General features: G+C 40.7%; 1 protein-coding gene across 3 annotated transcripts; it reads left to right on the plus strand.

Moving 5' to 3' along the window:
• Positions 1–5817: 5817 nt before the first annotated feature.
• On the plus strand, positions 5818–18786 carry zgc:110045 (poly(rC)-binding protein 3). Of its 3 annotated transcripts, none has more exons than XM_025897669.1 (14): positions 5818–6176; positions 7474–7514; positions 10444–10552; positions 10718–10741; positions 10862–10894; positions 11002–11118; positions 11315–11446; positions 11901–12029; positions 12666–12755; positions 13317–13358; positions 13772–13847; positions 14736–14788; positions 16976–17145; positions 18398–18786. In XM_025897669.1, exons 3-14 carry the CDS (start codon positions 10475–10477, stop codon positions 18432–18434), a joined length of 981 nt encoding a protein of 326 aa, XP_025753454.1. In that variant the 5' UTR covers positions 5818–6176; positions 7474–7514; positions 10444–10474; the 3' UTR covers positions 18435–18786. The 3 variants fall into 3 exon arrangements, with proteins under 3 accessions (XP_025753454.1, XP_013124561.1, XP_003441282.1); XM_003441234.5 differs by having other exon boundaries at positions 5835–6176; positions 17483–18786; XM_013269107.3 differs by lacking the exon at positions 7474–7514 and having other exon boundaries at positions 5834–6176; positions 17483–18786.
• Positions 18787–18827: the final 41 nt, after the last annotated feature.

The following is an 18827-nucleotide window of genomic DNA, read 5'->3' on the forward strand; positions in this document are numbered from 1 at the left end:
GGGAGGCCAGGTACTCTCTGTGAATGTGATTAAAGATAAGTGAGTCATGCACTTGTAAGCAGGGGCGATTTTAGCCCATTTTGGCCCATTTTCGGGGTGCTAAAGCACCCCCAAAATGAATCAAGGCACCCCAAAAGATTTCTTACTTTTTTTTTGACAGTATTTGCTGTTTGTGTGACACACTACTAAAAATATTAAAAAAATACAGTATTGTACTTGTTTGAGACGTAACATTTTAACAACAACAGTAGAGATAATCCCCCCCCCCTCCCAAAATGGTTTGTTCCAGCTCGCCTTGCTGCCAGAGCGATGGTGGCTGAGACGCAGCGGAGCGGAGCTGTGTGTACCTGGCTTAAAACAGGACATATTCGCTGCATTTAACCTTCAGTAACTCTTTATATAGTTCGGTAGGAGTCAGACCATGTTTCTGTTTAGCTGAAAAACATTACACCCAGGTAACCTGCAGTGTTGAAAACGTGTTTCCCGACGATCTTTGCTACCCTACAAACCGTCCTACTCATTGACTGTTTCTACAGTCAGTGGTCCTGCTCTGTAGTAAAATCAGTGACATTTGACCGTCCTGTTGCTCCCATTGAAATGTATACAGCCTATTTAAAATCTAAAACTTAAAATTGTCCGTAGCCTGCTGTTGTTACCACTGTCCTGTTTGAAATGGATACTAACTGACTGAATGTCCATTAACCTTATAACTATTGTTGTGTGTGTGTGCGTGTGTGTGTGTGTGTACAGAGAGACAGCCAGGTTCATAATGGATATAAGGACGTTTTATCAAAAAAAGGAGCCACATTCAGGTAAAAGTGTAAAATCAAATGATCCGTCAATCAAGAATAATGTTGGATCAGTGTTTCAATATTTATATCTTTTATTAGATGTTCATGTGGTTTGGTTATTTGCCTTTTGGTTGAAAGTACACTGAAAGAGAACTTTTTGTTAGTGATCTTAATAGCATTGTTTTCATATTAATGTAATTTTCCATCTAACTGTATACAGTCTATTTGTGTATGATTGCCAGTCCAAAGAGGGAGAGGGGAATATGAGGAGAAAGTACAAGGTCAGGAAGAACCAAGTAAGAAAAAAGACAGGGAACAGTGACAGGCAAAACAGAAACTGTTAAACTGACAAAGAGAAAAAACCTGATTTTACTCACACAATCTGGAAGTTGTTTTCTCCCTATATTAAAGCTGCTATACAGAATCTACAAAACAAACTGGGTTGAAACATTTTTGACCCTCTTTAACAACATTCCAACATAACATTATCATTGATTGGGGAGATTAAAATTAATGATATATTTTTATGTGGTTCAGCCACAACTCTACTAAAACCTCAATAGGTAGGCCAACTTTTGGACTGTCCAGTTGTCTGTATGACTGCCGCAGTACGTACATCACATTTCCACACTATCAGAAAGTGCCAAACGGTGCCCTGGTGGAGTGAGGAGCTGTAAAGAGAAGCAGAGTGCTCTGTTTATATTCTAAAAATGTTTTAAGCTGGCTTGTTTCAAAGATTCTGTACAGCAGCTTTAAATGTTTTCCAAAAGCACACATGCACTTATCAGTGTTTCTCAAACTTTTTACAGTGTGTACCACCTGATAAAATGTCAAGCTCTCCCAAGTACCACTATGAAAGCATGAAACTCATAAATCTTACAACACAAAATTAGTATTATTAAATTAGTCAAATTAGTATCTGCAGCAATGTTCCCTCTAAGCTGCGCACGTGCGCAATTGCGCACTGCTGGCACGGTCTCTGCGCACAGAAAATCTGTGTTGCGCACAAAAAAAAATTAACCTGAATTGAAATTAAAATTAATACTTTAACAATTCTGTTTTGCAGTGTTAGTCAGTAAGTGACTGACTGCTCCTGTAAGGGATTAGAACGATGCCACCTTATCCCATAGTCCAGCCAATAATGCGATTTACATTCGTATATACGCAGCTAATCAACGTGGTTGACAGGCTATGACAGCGTCCTTATGTGCCGACACCGGTCTTTTAGCTGGCAAAGCGGCATGGCTGATGTGGAGTGAAGCCACGTTAATGACAACGTGTACAACCATTGGAGATGTGAGCAGGACAGACGGAACAATTGACGGAAAAAGTGTGGACTTTATACCAGTTTTTAAATTGTGTTGATAGGCCACGTAAAACCAGAGTTGTGATAAAAACAAAAAATGCAATGTTTGGTTTTCTTCCTGAATACTGTCATTGTTTATATTTACTGCGGGAATAAACGGTAAAAACGGCGTTTTATAAGAAAAAAGGCTCGAAAGCACTCCCCGCCTGTGAGCAAAAACAAACTCCACCCCCCTCTCCCTTTCCTATTCGTCCAAAAAAGTACCATGTCGACCAATCAAAAAATGATATGGCAACGTGGCATCTAGTTGTTAAGAAACGGGGGGAAGTTTTAGGAGTGACGGCGGTGTTCTGAGATGTGAGAGATTTGCGATGTTTAGCACAAATCTTGTGTAGTTAGTGTGTAGTGTAGTTTTGCTGTGTGTGTCAGAACAATGAGGCGAGTACTGAATGTTACAGGTGTTACAGGAGTGATACATCTCCTGTTGTCAGGCCTGCAGGTATCAGGCTGTTGTTCTCCTTTATCTCATAGTGGACATAAATTATTTTTTGGAGTGGCACAAATAATTTGTGTGGCATCAGATTTGATGCAGAACAGCTGATTGTTCTGTAAATAGTTTGAAATGTTTATTTAAAAATGCCTTGGCTGCATTTAAAAAAAAATAGCTGCAAAAATCTTTGTTGTTTGCCAAACTGAGTTACTTTTTTGAAGAAGTAACTATATAATTAATTGCCCAACATTGGTCATTATATACTGTATTTGGCAGACAGAGTTACAGGACTCTCTCCCAGACCACAGACTCATAATACAAGTCAGAGCTTTTTTTAAAAAGAAAGAAAGTTGTGTTTTCAAAATTGGAGTTCAAGTTATTTTTACTTCCAATAGTGTTAACATACTACACAGGTCAATGACTAGATTTTTTTTAAATTTTCATTGTAAGTGGGCTAAAGCAGTTAATTAAAAGTAGTCTAACATAAATGTAAATGCTGTAATTTGATTATTTCAATAAGCCATGTAACTTGGATGGATTAGATGCCGGCGCGACCACAGTGCACACGTCTGATGTCGCTCACAGTGGTCCAAGGGATCGCTCAGGGAGTTTGTGCGTTCGCTCAGACATGTGAAAAATTAGAGGGAACATTGATCTGCAGTAAAGATTTTTTCATACATTGTATACATTCTAACACAGGCAAAGTTGCCTCCATTTTATAGTTTTTTATTAATATTTTGTAATAATTTATTTGTAATAATTTATTTTGTTTTGGGAGTGTTTTTTATGTATCTGTATTATATTATACATACACATTAAAAGTGAATCTCTGTACAAAAAATGCACTGTTTACTTTTTACTCACTATGAGCATCATTCATTTTTCTCCCCCAGTAATTAAGGTTAGGATATGTATTTTTTTTACTCCAATCCATTCTTCTTTTGCAGCATTTAAATAAACTTTATCAGATTTGATGGTTTTGTTACAGACTTTTTAAATAAGTGTTTTGTTTTTCTTTCACAAATGTGGGGATTAAATTGTGTTAAAATGTACAAAACAGTGATGTCATGTTTTGAGACGAGGACCCAGGCACAGAGAGACTTGTTGAATTTAAGAATCTTATGATTTAATAAAGAAATTTGCAGACTTGCACAGAGATGGTAAAATTATGATGACTGATAACGGAGACTAAAACAACAGACGATGAGGACAGGGAGGAACAGGGGTTTAAATGCACCAAAGAGACAGTTATAGAGAACTCGGGACAACTGGAGACATTTAAGGATGCAGGGACTGACAGAGACAGGGAAGAAGTCTCATCGTGACGTGTAAAGTTTATCTTGCCTGGCTGGGCAGCTCTCTGGGTGCTCAGCACCCCCAAAGCTCTAATCCTAGAATCGCCCCTGCTTGTAAGTCTATACTACCTTAAAAAAATGTGTTTTATATTGTGTGATTTTATATGTTTTTACTGTTAAACAGATGGTGCTGCGGGAAATAAAACCAAAAGGTGGGATACAGAGAATTTCATTAATCAACATTTGTTAATTATCAGATTAAATATTTTTAACACATTCCATACTGGAAGATTCTCCTCGTCATCAGAGGGCGCTGGCTGTAGATGGAAAGGAAACAGGCATTTTGAAATACATGCATTATGCACGTACATATGCTTCTGGCAGCTGATGAGAGATCTGCACTGACACGTAATCTATAGCTGTCATTTTCATATATGGGGCATCCATTAGATTTTTGAGTGCGTTGTGTCAGCCCAGCAGACATGAAAATTTCACAGGTGCTAAGCACATATATACATTTAAATAACATCATGAGCATGAACTGTGTATTCATCCTTTACAGGCATTAAAATTCCTTCCAAGACATCTGAAATCACTGCTTTGAGTAACAAGCATGAGAAATTGCTTCTCAGTACCTCTTACATGTCATCTGACTCCTAGCCTCGCTGGCTAACAGGGTGCACAAAGGAGGGCATTAATCAGAAGTGACTGATTAAAAATATTGATTAGTTCATAATAATACCGTGTAATGATTAAGATGGGCTAGCTAAAGAGCTAGAAAGCAGTGTGTATATTTGATCCTTTATCTAGTTTTTCCCACATGGGTAACCACTACATGTACTCTGCTTTCAGTAACTGTAACTGATTACACCAGCAGGTCTAAGTAATCACTTCACTGTAATCCAATTACATCTAATCCCCGACTTTTTAATCTAGTTGACAGACAAGGTACATGAAGGAGAAGAAATTAGTCACAAGTGATTGGCATGAAATGCCAGATCATCTCATGGTCTCTGAAAGGATAGAAATAGCTGTCACATACTGTGTCACATGCTATGCCCTTGAATGCTTTGATGCTCCTCTTGTGCTTCTGATTCTGCTTGCAGTTTGGACACAAAGAGACACCCTGTTGAGCCTGTTTTGTTATAACTGGATAAACTTTTGCTTACTTTTACAGCTTAACCTCTAACCTTGTCTTAACTCTGAAATAAAGGTCTCCTAAAAAGTGAAGCGAGTCAAATCAAGTCAGCATCGACACTTATAAAGACAGCCTTCATTCTTCTGTTCTCACGAGGACATTACTCTTTTAATCATAGAAGTGCAACTTGGAAGCTGAATTGAAATCATAGCTGAGAAGTGAATGTCTGCTTACATGTCTGATAGACGGCCATGAGACTCGCAGCAGCCATCATTGTCTCCGTGCAACGCACTGAATAGTAATTAAATATGCCACTTATGCTTCACTGATTCATTTCCTTCACAATTTTGGGGCTCAGCTGAATACATTTTTTCTGTGCAGAAGGGCTGTATTGTATCCAGTATGGCCTCATTACAAGGGCAGAAGGGCTTGTTGTGGGGGAGGGCAGAGGCCGTATGAAGGGGGGGTGGGGGGTGGGCAAAGCCCCCCACGAAGACGTTGTGCTTAACATCACTAAATACCTCACACGCCACATTGTCCTTTCCAGCCCTCAATTAGTCAAGTTTCTTGTAAGAAAGCACAGATTTCTTACAAGGAGATTTATTTTTAGAGAAAATCCTGCCCTGTGCTGGCAGGAAGCTCTCAGAAAATCTAATGAAAAACACAGCAGTCATGCAGAGTCGTTAGACACGAACCAACATCAGTTAACAAAGCTTCTCTTCACCATCTCACCGCGCTTTTTTGATGACTGCAAAAGGCTAGACCTTCCCGGGTCTTTTTGTTGTGGTGTAACTGTAGCTGGTTCTATCTTTGCTGGACACTGTCCAGCCGGAGAGCCTCTTTGCCCTGCCCTTAGGCCTCTTCAGCTAGTGGAACTCCATGCGGAGGAACGCCTCTTTGGTGACTGTGACAGGGAGAATTAGGCAAGAGATGCGGGTTCACTTGCCCTGCGTAGGGGCTTATCTTGGGCTAAGCTGAGGGACTAATAGCAAAGCCAGCCTCCGCTCCAGCCGGTCTGAGGGCACAGGGAGCCATCTGTCCACTCTGTGGATAACTGACAACAAAGGGTCATACGTTGAGCACGGACTACAAACTAAAACGCCATTCTTTTTGAATACCAGAAATAAGAGCACGGAACCAGTATTTTGTATATAAGGTCAGTACTTTAAACCACTCATTCTTGATGCATTACAGGCCTTGCACTGGGCTACAAATGCAAGCTGGTGATTGTTCACTGAAGAGAATTTGTTGGGAACATTGTTGCATACTACAGTAACCTTGGGGTTTAGCCAGAAAGAAAGCTGAAGTTGTTGCTGGTGGACTTTTAATGGAAGCTGAATAATGAGAGGCTTTGTTTTAATGCACTACTCCTGACTCCCATTAGGTTGAGATAATTTGAGCTGCTTGTTTTTCCTGTACTCTGTGCCGTGCTGTAAATGCATTTTGTTGCACCGTTCCCCTAAGAGATAGTTTGGGCTTGAATTAATTAACACATTAAACCAGACATGCGATGAATCTCCAATACTGGAGGCTTTGTGTTGATGGAGGAATGCCACACTGAGAGGACTCACACTTATATTCTGATATGTGGTGGCTCACAAAATAGCTATAAATAGCCATTGCTCGAGATTTTTAAGAAGCGAATGCTGTTGGCTTGTTGTGATAAGCAAGATAAGTAATTTGAAACATTGTCTTTTAAGAGCATTGCTCCTAAACTGGAGAACAATTGCAAGTGATAATCTCCTGAAATGCTGTAATTTTATCAGTACTGTTTCAATTTCAAAATGTTCCATCATTCTTCGTCTTAGCCTCCAAATTTGAATATATTTTCATACGAAATCCTTCAAGTAATCCACTTAGACATTGTTCTCCATTTCCCCCGAGGGATAATACCCTGTTTTTTATTGTCTGAAGCACACTTCTGTCTGCCTGTTCCCGGAGCTGAGTTCCTGTAGATTATCTGTTTTATCATGTATACTCTGTGGGTGCTGTTGTGCACCAGCGTTTTGTTCGGGAAGTCTTGAGTGGGTGCCTGCATGCTAGAGGTGACAGAAATAGGTCAAAAGGGTCTTAGCATTAGCTAAACAAATCCCGGCCTATAGGATTAGACAGAGATGTTTCGCTTTATTCGATGTATTCACAGGAACTTTATAATGATGCACAGAGGAGAGAATAGCTGCGCTTCTTGTTAGCAGAAAGACACCCTCCACTTATTCAAGATATTGGTTGGATTAAGGCCTTTAGCCCAGTCTGGTATTATCAACACTGGAATGTGCTAGAACAATACCATATTGTAAGCTTCTCTCAGCTGCTGGAAAACCCCGTTTTTGTTTGCTTGTCATCACACTGATATTACCAACATTTTAACTGGATAGCTCCTGAATGAATTTTGTTGTTAGTACTAGCATGTCTTAATCAAACCCACACATTCACGCTGTTCTTCTTTTTTCTAGGTGTGGAATGGCGGCACAGAGTACTGTATTTATTGGTTTGTGTGAGTATAAAAGCTGGGGTCTATGGGAAGGTCATAAAAATGACAGTTTTTGTGAAACACTTGGCATTGAAGGGTTATCCGTCTGTACATATGTATGAGGCTACAGCCTGTTAGCTTAGCCTGTTTCAGTCCAAAGGTCACTAAATCCTTGACTGGGTTCAACAGCTCCTGGAGAGCTCCACTGTTTGCCTGCCAACTGGTTGAAGCAAGAAAGGAGGCAGGCAGATAAACCATAGTGTGTTGTTTTTGTGATTCATTCTTTTATTGATTAAACAAAGATGCAGAATTGTGTCTTCATGCTAAACTAAGCTGACTGGCTAGAACCCTACTTCATAAAGACAAATGAATAGTGTCAATCTTCTCATCCCAGGGGCGTAATTTCCAGGGGGGTTAGGGGGGTTATGACCCCCCCAATAATCAGACCCTACCAATATAACCCCCCATTAATAAAATTATGAATTATCTTGCTTAAATAGGCTGTTGATTTTCTTTACTCATTTCAGGTATTACCAGCAAAATAGTTGCATGTTTAATCATGTTGGAATTTACCCAGATTTATTTATTTATTTAGACAGAGATCTCGACCCCCCTGATGTTCAGCACAAAGTTACGCCGATGTCTCATCCAACTCTTTATTAAAAAGTTAACAGGTGTACAGTACTAAACAAAAGTCCTGATTAACCCCTCATTTGTGTATATTTTTATATCAAAATGGAAAACAGATGCAGTGATTTAGTTAAACAATACATGGAAATACAGTAGACAAAGCAAACCTGACCACCTTTATTCTTCAACACAGCCTGAACTCTTTTAGACAAGCTTTCTTGTAATTTTTCTAAGTAGTCTTCAGCAATACTTCTCCTCCATTCAAAGCTCTTATTTAGATGTTGGCTGGCTTTTGTTCTTTTCTCTGTCGAGGTGATCCCACACTGCTTCAGTAACGCTGATGACCAGGCTATGGGGAGACCAATACATGACTGATAGTGTTCCATTGTGCTTTTGCTGCATTGGCAGTGTTTTTTGGATCAATGTCATGCTGAAAAATGACATTGCTGCCTATCTGACGCATGGTGGATGGAAATCTGACAGTACTTTTCTGGATTCATGATTCTACCAGTTTTGACGACATCTCCAACACCACTGGCTAAAAAATACAGCTCCAAACAATGACAGAGCACCCACTATGTTTTACAGATGGCTTTAGACATTCACTGTTGTACCTCTGTCTGTGATGTATGTCTTCCTCACTTCATAAGACCTGATACTTTTGACTTTTTGTATAAGTCTTGAGTAATTCGGCATACGGCCTTTTCTCCCTGTTTCCCTTAAGAATGGCTTCTTCACAGCCACCCTTTCCACTGAAACAATTTTTTTTGGACAAAGTCTTTTTTATATATTTTTGTATATGTGTATTATATTTTATGTTTTCTCATACATAACAACATGCAATATGGAGTATATGAATGAAAATAAGAGAACAACTGGTTGTGAAAAACTAGCTTTTGAGTGAGAAGCAGCCAGTATTTAAAACACCTTTAGAAATCCTGTAGAACTATTGGTCAAACTCAAGTAAAGTTTGGCTCCTTGGATGCAAAATATAAAGAAATGAGAGATGGTTGTCATTAGGCATACTGTTAAAACGTTAGAGTAGGATTGACTTTAACTGCGGATTAACTGGGAGCACTTCATGCATGCTTGCCAACAGCAAGCCACTATAGCCAGTATATTCCTGCTTTCTCTGACGTGACCAAGATTTCAGCTAAAGCAAATCTATCATTTGCAAAAAGGTTTTAGATAATGTCTCACATGTGAGTGATTACTAAGTTAGTCCACAATCACATCAATCTCTTGTTAAATTACCTTTTTTTTCTCTATTTAGATTATCTTGTTTATTAGCTACAAACTCAGCGTTAAAAGTAAATAGAAAAATCACTTCTCAGCAGAACCATGATGATCTAATGAACACTGCGACCTTGGCGCTTTATAGACTTGAAGTCGTCTCTCTGTCTGTTACGGTGCAATAAGCTGGCCGTCCTTCACTGCATCGAGACATTCTTTATTTGTTCTACAAATACAAAGAATTGGATACGCGGCCACAGCAGAGTCGACATTGCGTGGTGCCAGTGTGATATTAAGAGACACGTCTCTCTCTCTGTCTCTTTCTCACACACACAGACACACACATCAATTGATCCTCAGGCCTCCCCAGCACAAGTAGCTTCCTTTATATCTTATCTTCTCCAAGAGAGTCACACAACTTGTATTTAGCCGGAACTAAAGACACAGTCCCATGTGAAGATTGCACGTAGCGATAGGCTTATCTTCCCCCGCTCACAACTACATGATCAGAAGACAAGCAACAATGGTCCATGACTCTTCAGAGAGCATCATTTAACTTAAAAATCCCCCAAAAGGGTACGTGGCTCCATACAGCAGCATAAAAGTGAGTGTTCCATCTTTGGAGAATTTTCCACTTACTCAACGTTTATCCTAGTTAAGGTAATAATCCACAACAATTTCAGATAGAGGCCTACTTCATCTGTGTCACAGATGGATTCCACAGTGGTAATGCAGCTTACACCCACTTCATGAAAGCTTTTAACATTTAGTTTGCCAGAAAGGTCTTTCCAACTGAATCTTGTTGAGGAAAAGAAATGATGCATATTTCAGGCCGTTCTGGGAATTTAGCTGTAAACAGAAGGACAGGGTAGTTAGCACGAGTAGTGAGGATAACCCAAAAATCTCAGGTTCGCTGGAAATTCAGAATAAAAAGATAAAAAGCAGCAGTACCCGATGGAGGCCTGAATGAAACCCTGTACATAAATAGTCAAATGTTACAGCGGTAATGTTCACTTCAGTCTGCATGCATTGAGTTTACATGATATTTCCTGAACTACCTGAAATACTGATAATTTCTCAATCCTTGCAGAGTGTTTTACTTTACATCTGGGAAAACGAGAATGTCTGACAAGGAAGAAATGGCTTCAGATGGGAGTTTGAACGTTACACTGACGCTGAGGCTGCTGATGCATGGAAAGGTAATGGACATTTGTAAATAGTTCAAATCATTCAGTGCGTTTTTGTTGTAATAGCCTAACGGTCTCATAATAGCTTTTAAAATGTTTACATCCTGCTGAAAAACTGTTGAGAGAACATCTTGTGTCCCGCTACTTTCTAACACGCTGTTATCTTTTCATCCGCAGGAAGTTGGCAGCATAATTGGGAAGGTAGATTTATTTTACAATCCATCACCATTTATTGATTTTTGGCTGTTTTATTTCTGTTTGTCTTGTTATATTCCTCTTATAAATCCAATCGAACTGACTTGTTTTCCTGCCTGATTTCAGAAAGGAGAAACAGTCAAGAAAATGAGGGAGGAGGTGAGTGTTTGCTTTGACATCTGTAATGTGAAAGGGCGTATAATTTCACGTTGTTGGGCAGATCGAATCAAATCACAGCTGGAATAACTGCGGGGCTTTGCTTCCAGAGTGGCGCTCGCATCAACATATCAGAGGGCTCGTCCCCTGAGAGGATAGTCACCATCACAGGACCTACAGAGGGCATCTTTAGAGCCTTTTCCATGATTGCGCAAAAGTTTGAAGAGGTACGCCCAAAAGCATGAAAGACGCTGGCTGCACCTTTTCTCCAGTCTTGCATCTCAACACGCACACACACACACACACACACACACACACACACACACACACACACACACACACACACAAAAAGACTTGTCAAATAACGCTGATGTTCCGTACAGTCGACACTGAAAAACAACATATTTTGGAAATCTCCCTCAGGATATTACCGCAGCAATGACAAACAGCAACGTGACAAGCAAGCCACCTGTGACACTCCGCCTGGTTTTCCCGGGGAGCCAGTGTGGCTCACTGATTGGCAAAGGAGGCTCAAAGATCAAAGAAATCCGAGAGGTATGAGTCGTTTTCTTTCTTTTTTTCATTTTGCAGCAGGAAGTTGTTTTCTTGCACCCAAACAAGCACAGAAAACAGTCTCCCTGGCGCTCTGACACCCTGAGTATCAAACACTCAAGTCAAAATCTTCTTGTTTTTCTCTGCCTTAAACTACGTGAAGCTATGTGTATGTTTTCTGGAGGGGTGGCGGGGAGGGGGGTGGGTGAAAATCCCATTGATTATGCCTGTGAGGATGAGCAGGGCCTGAATACTCATTCTGAATGGACAATATTTGTGTGCGCCTCTTCAAATATTGGAGCGCACATTGCTATTTGGCTTGCAGCTGCTCCCTGCATGTCAAAATGTGTTCAGGATAATTTGTGGGGTGCTCGAAACGGCATTTCAATCTGGGTGATGGCGTGCTCTTTTCAGCAATAAATAGCCTTTGTATTTTCTGTTGTCTGGTGATGTTAAGACCACAGGCGCTCAGGTTCAGGTGGCAGGAGACATGCTGCCGGACTCCACAGAGAGGGCTGTCACAATCTCCGGCACTCCACAGGCCATCACTCAGTGTGTAAGACACATCTGCTCTGTGATGCTGGAGGTAAGCGCTGTCAGCCAGCAGATGATCTTCACGTTCAGCGGCTCTATTTAGAAGTCAAGTATGTCACATTTATTTAGAGAGCAGAGGAAGGTAGTAAATTCAGGATGTCTTCAAAGCTAAAGCCCAGATAATTTATATTGATAGTTCTTAACCTTGTCTGTCTGATGTACCCAGACGTCTATTATATAACAAACATATAAACTGGATATTAATGCACTACTTTTTCCATATTGTTAAAATGTCAGCGTTTTGAATCACACTGTACTGTCAAAGCTCCTTCACGTTTTTAGACCCCCGTTTTAAACTTTTCTCACACTGCCCATCGCAGCACATGCTCTTAATGTATTCTGAGGAGCTCTGAGTTTGGATTTTGGGTTTAGTATCCACTTGACCTCTTTCTATTTTGATCAAAAACTTGCCAATTCCCCATTTTCAGCTGTGCTCCCAGTTGTATCGCAGTTTTCTTTGGTCCGATCTTTTATGTTACTTTCTCAGCAGATGAATGGGGTATAAAAAGATTCAGGCAGTGCTATAAAGGAGGATATAAAACGCATCAATGCCAGCGAGAGTTCTTTTTCTCAGCTGCGCCAGTGTATAAATTTTTCTCCCTTTTGGTTTGCACGACTGTGTCTCCAGTCTCCACCGAAAGGCGCAACTATTCCCTACCGTCCCAAGGTCATACCTGCTGGAACCCATGCAGTATTAGCACCACAGCACTCTGCACAAGTAAGTAGCCATAGGGGAGTTGTTTAGCTCTGAATTTAGCTGATTTAAAGACAAGCAGCAGTTGAGTGGACTTATTATTTTGTGTGGTTTCAAAATTTCACTGATCATCAGGGGGTGTTTCTGCTACTAAAGGGGCAAAACGGTGTAATTATACAACCATTAGCTGATCATATTTACATGCATTTCGCCAAACATTTAGGATTAACTTGCTTTTACTTGAATAATTTACATGTTGTGTCTAAGGCTGATGTTTTCCACGAGCTGCCCAGGCGCTGTCCTGAATTTGGCAGAGTCTGCTTTGACCTATCAGACATCTGTTTATGTTATTGGATTTGCAGCTAATGGTCGGAGAAGGGGGGGTAAAAAACAGCAGATGACATTTAGATGAAATTCCGTCAGATCTATAAACATTAGAGCCATGGAAAAGGGGAAAGGAATGGATTTTCACTGCACTGACTTTGCTCTTGATGCTCTGTGACAAATTCATTTTTCAAGTAACACGTTATAACATGTCTGCACCACCCGCTTACATAACCGTATCTCATCTGTTCTTCCTTCCAGGCCTTTGCAATTCCAGGGCAGTATGCTTTTGCACATCAAGATGTAAGTATGTTCATTTAAGTGACTGACATCAGTCCTAATGACCTACTCCTGCCCACTCCTTCCAAGCCACCGATACGCCCTCTGTGTACCCTACTCTGCGAAGATCAAATTTCAGTAACCCTGATCTGTTGACTTTACTAACACTAACCCACGGTAGCAGCATGCACTGATTGAAATGGAAATGAAGATTTGAAGAGTTCATGATCACTTGTAGCTTTGTAGCCTGAGATGTGACTGTATTTTCAGATGACTGCTATGAGAAGTCAGCATGCTTTCTGAGGAAAATGAATCTCTTGATACTGACACTATGTGTGATGTTTGTGAACTTCAGATTGGCTCTGTTATGTAGTTGTCAGCTCCTCTGAAATAATCCAGTTTGATTGGTTAGCTCTAACTTCCTTCCTACCCTGCAGTTGACCAAGCTTCACCAGTTGGCTATGCAGCATATCCCCCTCCCTTCCCTTGGGCAGAGCAACCCTACCTTCCCTGGTACGTACCCACGGCTCCCCAGGGAAGTCCATCTATCCCTCTCTCATCACTCCTCTTCGACTCACACCATCAAAACACTGCTGTCACTTCAGTGAGGATCAAGGATTTCTTTGAGAGTAGACGGTGGCTTTGCGGTGATGTGCATGCATCTGCATTTCATCGATTTTCACATGAAAATAAGATAAAAAACAAAACAAGAACAATCAACACAATTGTAGGTTTTTAAGGTTAAGCCACCCAGCTTTCTTTTTTTTTTACCTTGAAAGTTAGTCACTGAAATATTTATCACTGAAAAGAATATGCGACAGACTGAAGCAGACAGAATGATATATAAGCTAAAAAAGGAAGAAAAAAAACAGCAGCTTTCTCTGACAGGGAAATGTGAAAAATGTCAAAAATATTTACAGTTTAGTAAATATTTAACCATTTCTCACCATTTCTCCCATCAAACCCAAATTTCAGCCCCATTTGCCCAGTTTCCCTCTCCAAAGAAAAACCAAACAAAAACAAATCCTAAGTTTTTGACCCCATCCTCCACCTTTTGCAACATTTCTCCTCCAAATCTAACACTGTCTTGGCCAGACCATCCCTGACCTCAACCACCCCACGTACTCATATATTCCGTCACAACTAACTCAGCACAATACATTACAATATTTTGATTACATAGCAAGTATTGGTGTGGTAGTCATAGTCAAGCAGCATGTATGTATTATGTATATATGTATTGTCTTTTTAGAATGATTATTTTGCCCTATGCTATTTTCTGCTTCTTAATTTAGCAGTGTAACAGTGATAAACTAGACAAAGTAGGGCAACTTGTCGTGCTATGAAAGTGGAAGCCATTAGTGCCAAACTGTTGGTAGCGCTCCTTGTCCTACTTTGCAGGATTGGATGCATCTGCCCCCACAAGTTCACAAGAGCTGGCAATACCTAATGATGTAAGTGTTACATTGTTTGTGTTCTCCCGGCACTAAAACCTGTACTGATAATCTCCATGCATTTGGCTTCATTAAAACTTTCTAGGAGGACAGCTATAATGAGGAATTGTTTGGACACAAATGTTTCACCTACTTAGCTGCGGAAATTAAATAGTCCTTGCTTTTGGCTGACATAGATTATTGCAAAAGGAATCCACAACAGATTTATTGAAAAGATGTCTACGGACTGCTGTTAGAGGACTGTTACCGGTAACTGTGCTGCTTCAGACACAGACAGTCCTGGTTTCATCTGTACTGAATCATGTCAGAACTTGATGTTGTAGGAAACATCTTTTTGGCAAATGCACTTTTTTTGCTGAGACTTGGATGAGTACGACTGACTCTCAGGTGTGTAAACATAAAAACAAAGCCAGCAGCCTGTTAGCTAAGCTTACCACGGAGGCAGGGAAAGGGGGAGAAATACCCAGCTTTGGTCTGTCAATTCTGAATTTTAATGTTGTATCTTGTTAGTTTAATAATGACTGAACCAAACTGTAAAATCAACAAGTTATAATATTTAATGGGTGTCTATTTCTTGGGCAAAAGAAGTGTCTTTTTTGAGTATTGAGGGAAAATAATGAAGACTCCAGGAAGTCACTGTACCATCCATCCAGTTTCTTACGTATCCAGTTCAGAGTCGCAGAGATCTGCAGCTTATCCCAGCTGTCATAGGACGAGAGGCAGGGTACACCCTGGACATGCCACCAGTCTGACACAGACAGACAACCATTCACTCGTACAGCCAGCTTAGAATCTTCAATTAATAAAACCCACACGTGTTTTTAGACTATGGGAGGAAGCAGGAGTAGCCCAAGAGAACCCACACAAGTGCAGGGAGAACGTAAAAACTCCAAACAGAGAGGCCCAGCCCTGATTTGAACTCAGGACCTTTTTACCATGAAGCAAGGGTGCTAGCAAACGTAGCACTACGCTGTCCAAACAAGCAACATAATTAACAAGAACCACCCTGAGAGCACAAACCTCCGTCAAGGCATCTCATTCTCTTACTTTTAATGGACTTCTACTGTATTTTGTGCAAGAAGTTAGTAGCGCAGTAAAAATAACACATTTTGGGGTCAATAGGCAGATCTAAAATGTAAAAGTGAGGTCAGAGGTCAGTTATCACTTTGACCTTCAGATCAATCTTTTAACCTTGAAGAAGAGGTCAGAGGTCAAAATCATAATTTTTTTTTTACACACCGTACTTGTAAGAATCCCAGTTTTTAAGTCAAAAGCCTTTTTTTTTTTTTTTTATTCAATTTTTGAACAATAAATCATTAAGTTGACCTTGAAGACCTTGGTAGGTGTAAGCCAGATTTTAATGGATTGTTAACATGACCTCGCTCTGCACCCCTGCAAAGTTTTATCAGAATTCATTCAAACCTTTTTTGAGCTAATGTGTTTACAGAAAGAATGACACGCGCACGCAAACGCTACCAAAAACATAACCTTCTCGGCGGAGGTAATTACTGAGCTTTAGAGGCGGATTTTGCTGACTTCACACTGTAGGAATATTAAGGTGTCAGAGTTTCACTGCACTACTTAGTGACCAAAATAATTCACAACGTTATTGCTGCGTTTACAGAAGATTCCAATGAAGTCACTCAGAGTAGATAGCCTGTCTTCTTTTTTTCTATTACAGAGCAGGTGGGAACCAGTGATAAGGTGCAACAGCCACTTATTCTATTGCACTGTCTCTCAGATAATAATGGCTGCTGCTGAATTATTTACCATATGTATATTAACATGTTATCATATCATTTTTTAAAAATAATTTCTTGTTTACCATCAACACTACTACTTCTACTGCAGACAGAGCCAAGATAGACGCTCCTTCTGTTTCTAATATATCATCCTGCCTTCTCATTTAACTCTCAGCGAGACAAGAAATAAACATATTTGCCAAAATACCAATCAGTTTGCAAAAAATAAAAGCCAGTGCTTTAGTGGTGATAAATTATGTATCATCTGTTTTATCTGATGGGCATAATGGACTGTGGATATGTTTTCTGTTGTCACGATAATAAAGAGAAATGTGGTTTCCCTCTATAGAAAACGGCCATGGCAGTTGCTCCCAGGTTCTTTTGTGAAATCTAATTCCTGCATTCCTGTTTTGTTATTCGCATGTTTCTGATCTCCACCTCCCAGTTTATTGGCTGCATAATTGGAAGACAGGGTAGCAAGATCAATGAGATTCGCCAGGTCTCTGGAGCTCACATCAAAATTGCCAGCGCCACTGATGGCTCAGCCATGCGCCAAGTCACGATCACAGGTTCACCAGCCAGCATCAGTGTGGCCCAGTACCTCATCAATGCCAGGTAAGACATTACGCAGGACAGCCACGTCCAGCGGGGCATCACTCGCAGCCTGATGATAAGACAGCCAAACACTGAGCTATTATATTGGGACAGAGATATTGTGCTCAGGGTGAGGCTGGATTTGTTCCAACTCACTGCTCCGTTCTCTTGACTGCATTAAAATCCTTATTGTCTCTGCTTTTTAACACATTCCTTCTTTGATTCTTTTGTTTTCTCCTTTCTCACCTCCCTTATCCTTTGTCTCTCCCCCCATCCTCTTCCCGTTTTTCTTTCTCCATTTTTCTCCTCTTAACCCTTCACCGTCTCCAACTGCCCCTCCAATCGTCACGGCCTGCAGCTTAGAGATGGCTAAATACACAATGCAGGCCGCTTCCTCTGCGACCCCAGTTGACCTGAACATGAGCTTCTCACAGTCTGCTTCCACTGCCTCCACTTCTGCAACCTCTATGGCCGTCCTGGCGGCCACCACCCCAGCCCCCACCACAATTAACGTCCACTCTCCCTCCACCTTACCAGCCATCCAAAACCCACACTACGCCGTCCCCGTTTCCAGCCTGCTTGGCATGAAAACGCTCCCCGTGCTGGCCGTCCACCCAGCAGCCGCTTCCAGCCTAACGCAGGGTTTATCCCCTTACACCGCAAAAATGCCAACCTCCGGCGTCAAAAAGTCAGAGCGGCAGAAGTTTGCTCCTTATTGACACCTGCTTTTGAGCCCAGGCATTGTAGCCGACCGATAGGACCTAATTAAAAAGGATGGCAAGTATATAGGCCTAAAATCGGCTTACACCAGTGTGTAAGTTTTCCCCGTGTAACATTTGTTTCCCATAAATCAGGATGACATTAGACAGAGGCAGAAAGGCTGGCAGTATCAACACATGTTCTCATTAATTAAATGAGGCAGTAGAGGTGCATATTAAGTCAGTATTATCTCATGGATATGTATAACAATTAATGTTTGTAACTCAGGCTTGTATTCATAAAAAAGCTATTTTTCAAATGGATTTGTGTTCCAGAGCTTTATATGAAGACTTATCCCGATGCAATTATTGACTTAGTTTTCTATCTGTGTGACTAGTTTTTCCTAGAAAATGTCAACTAGCAATAAAAGATGTGGTGCTTTTGTTGGCAGCAGGCTGTTAAACTTTTGGTTTTTTCACTGTAGACGTCAGTGTGTTAAGTGTTTTTTGTTTTTTTTTTTAACAAGGATTGTTCCACTCTTCTGTCATATTCCCCTCCCTCTCTTTCACTATAGGCTCTCATCAGTGCTAACAGGCTTGGGTGTTCTGTAGTAGCGTTGCACTGTTGCAGTTCTGATGGGATTATCTTAAAGCCACATTGGATTCTAGTGGATTTCACTCTACACAGTAATCATGTAAAGCAGGGACTGGCCTGACTAACTCTCACTCGCTCGTACCGTACACCGGCTTGTTTCTTGTTTACTCTCCAGCCTCGGCGAGTGGGGGAAGGCTGCATCCGAAACGGGGCGCTGATCAGTTATTTTAATAAATGTTTTATTCATGTGTTCCTGGTGTGGTAACCCACCCCCACCCCACCGCCACCCTCCAAAAAATACCAGAATGCAGATTTATTATATTTGTTGATGAAATGACTTTGAAATAAATGGGACTTTTTACGAATGCAGATTGGTTGCTTTTGTTCTAATTTTGTCGGTGGTGAAAGAA

Source organism: Oreochromis niloticus, linkage group LG13, assembly GCF_001858045.2.
Source record: "Oreochromis niloticus isolate F11D_XX linkage group LG13, O_niloticus_UMD_NMBU, whole genome shotgun sequence".
NCBI lineage: Eukaryota > Metazoa > Chordata > Actinopteri > Cichliformes > Cichlidae > Oreochromis > Oreochromis niloticus.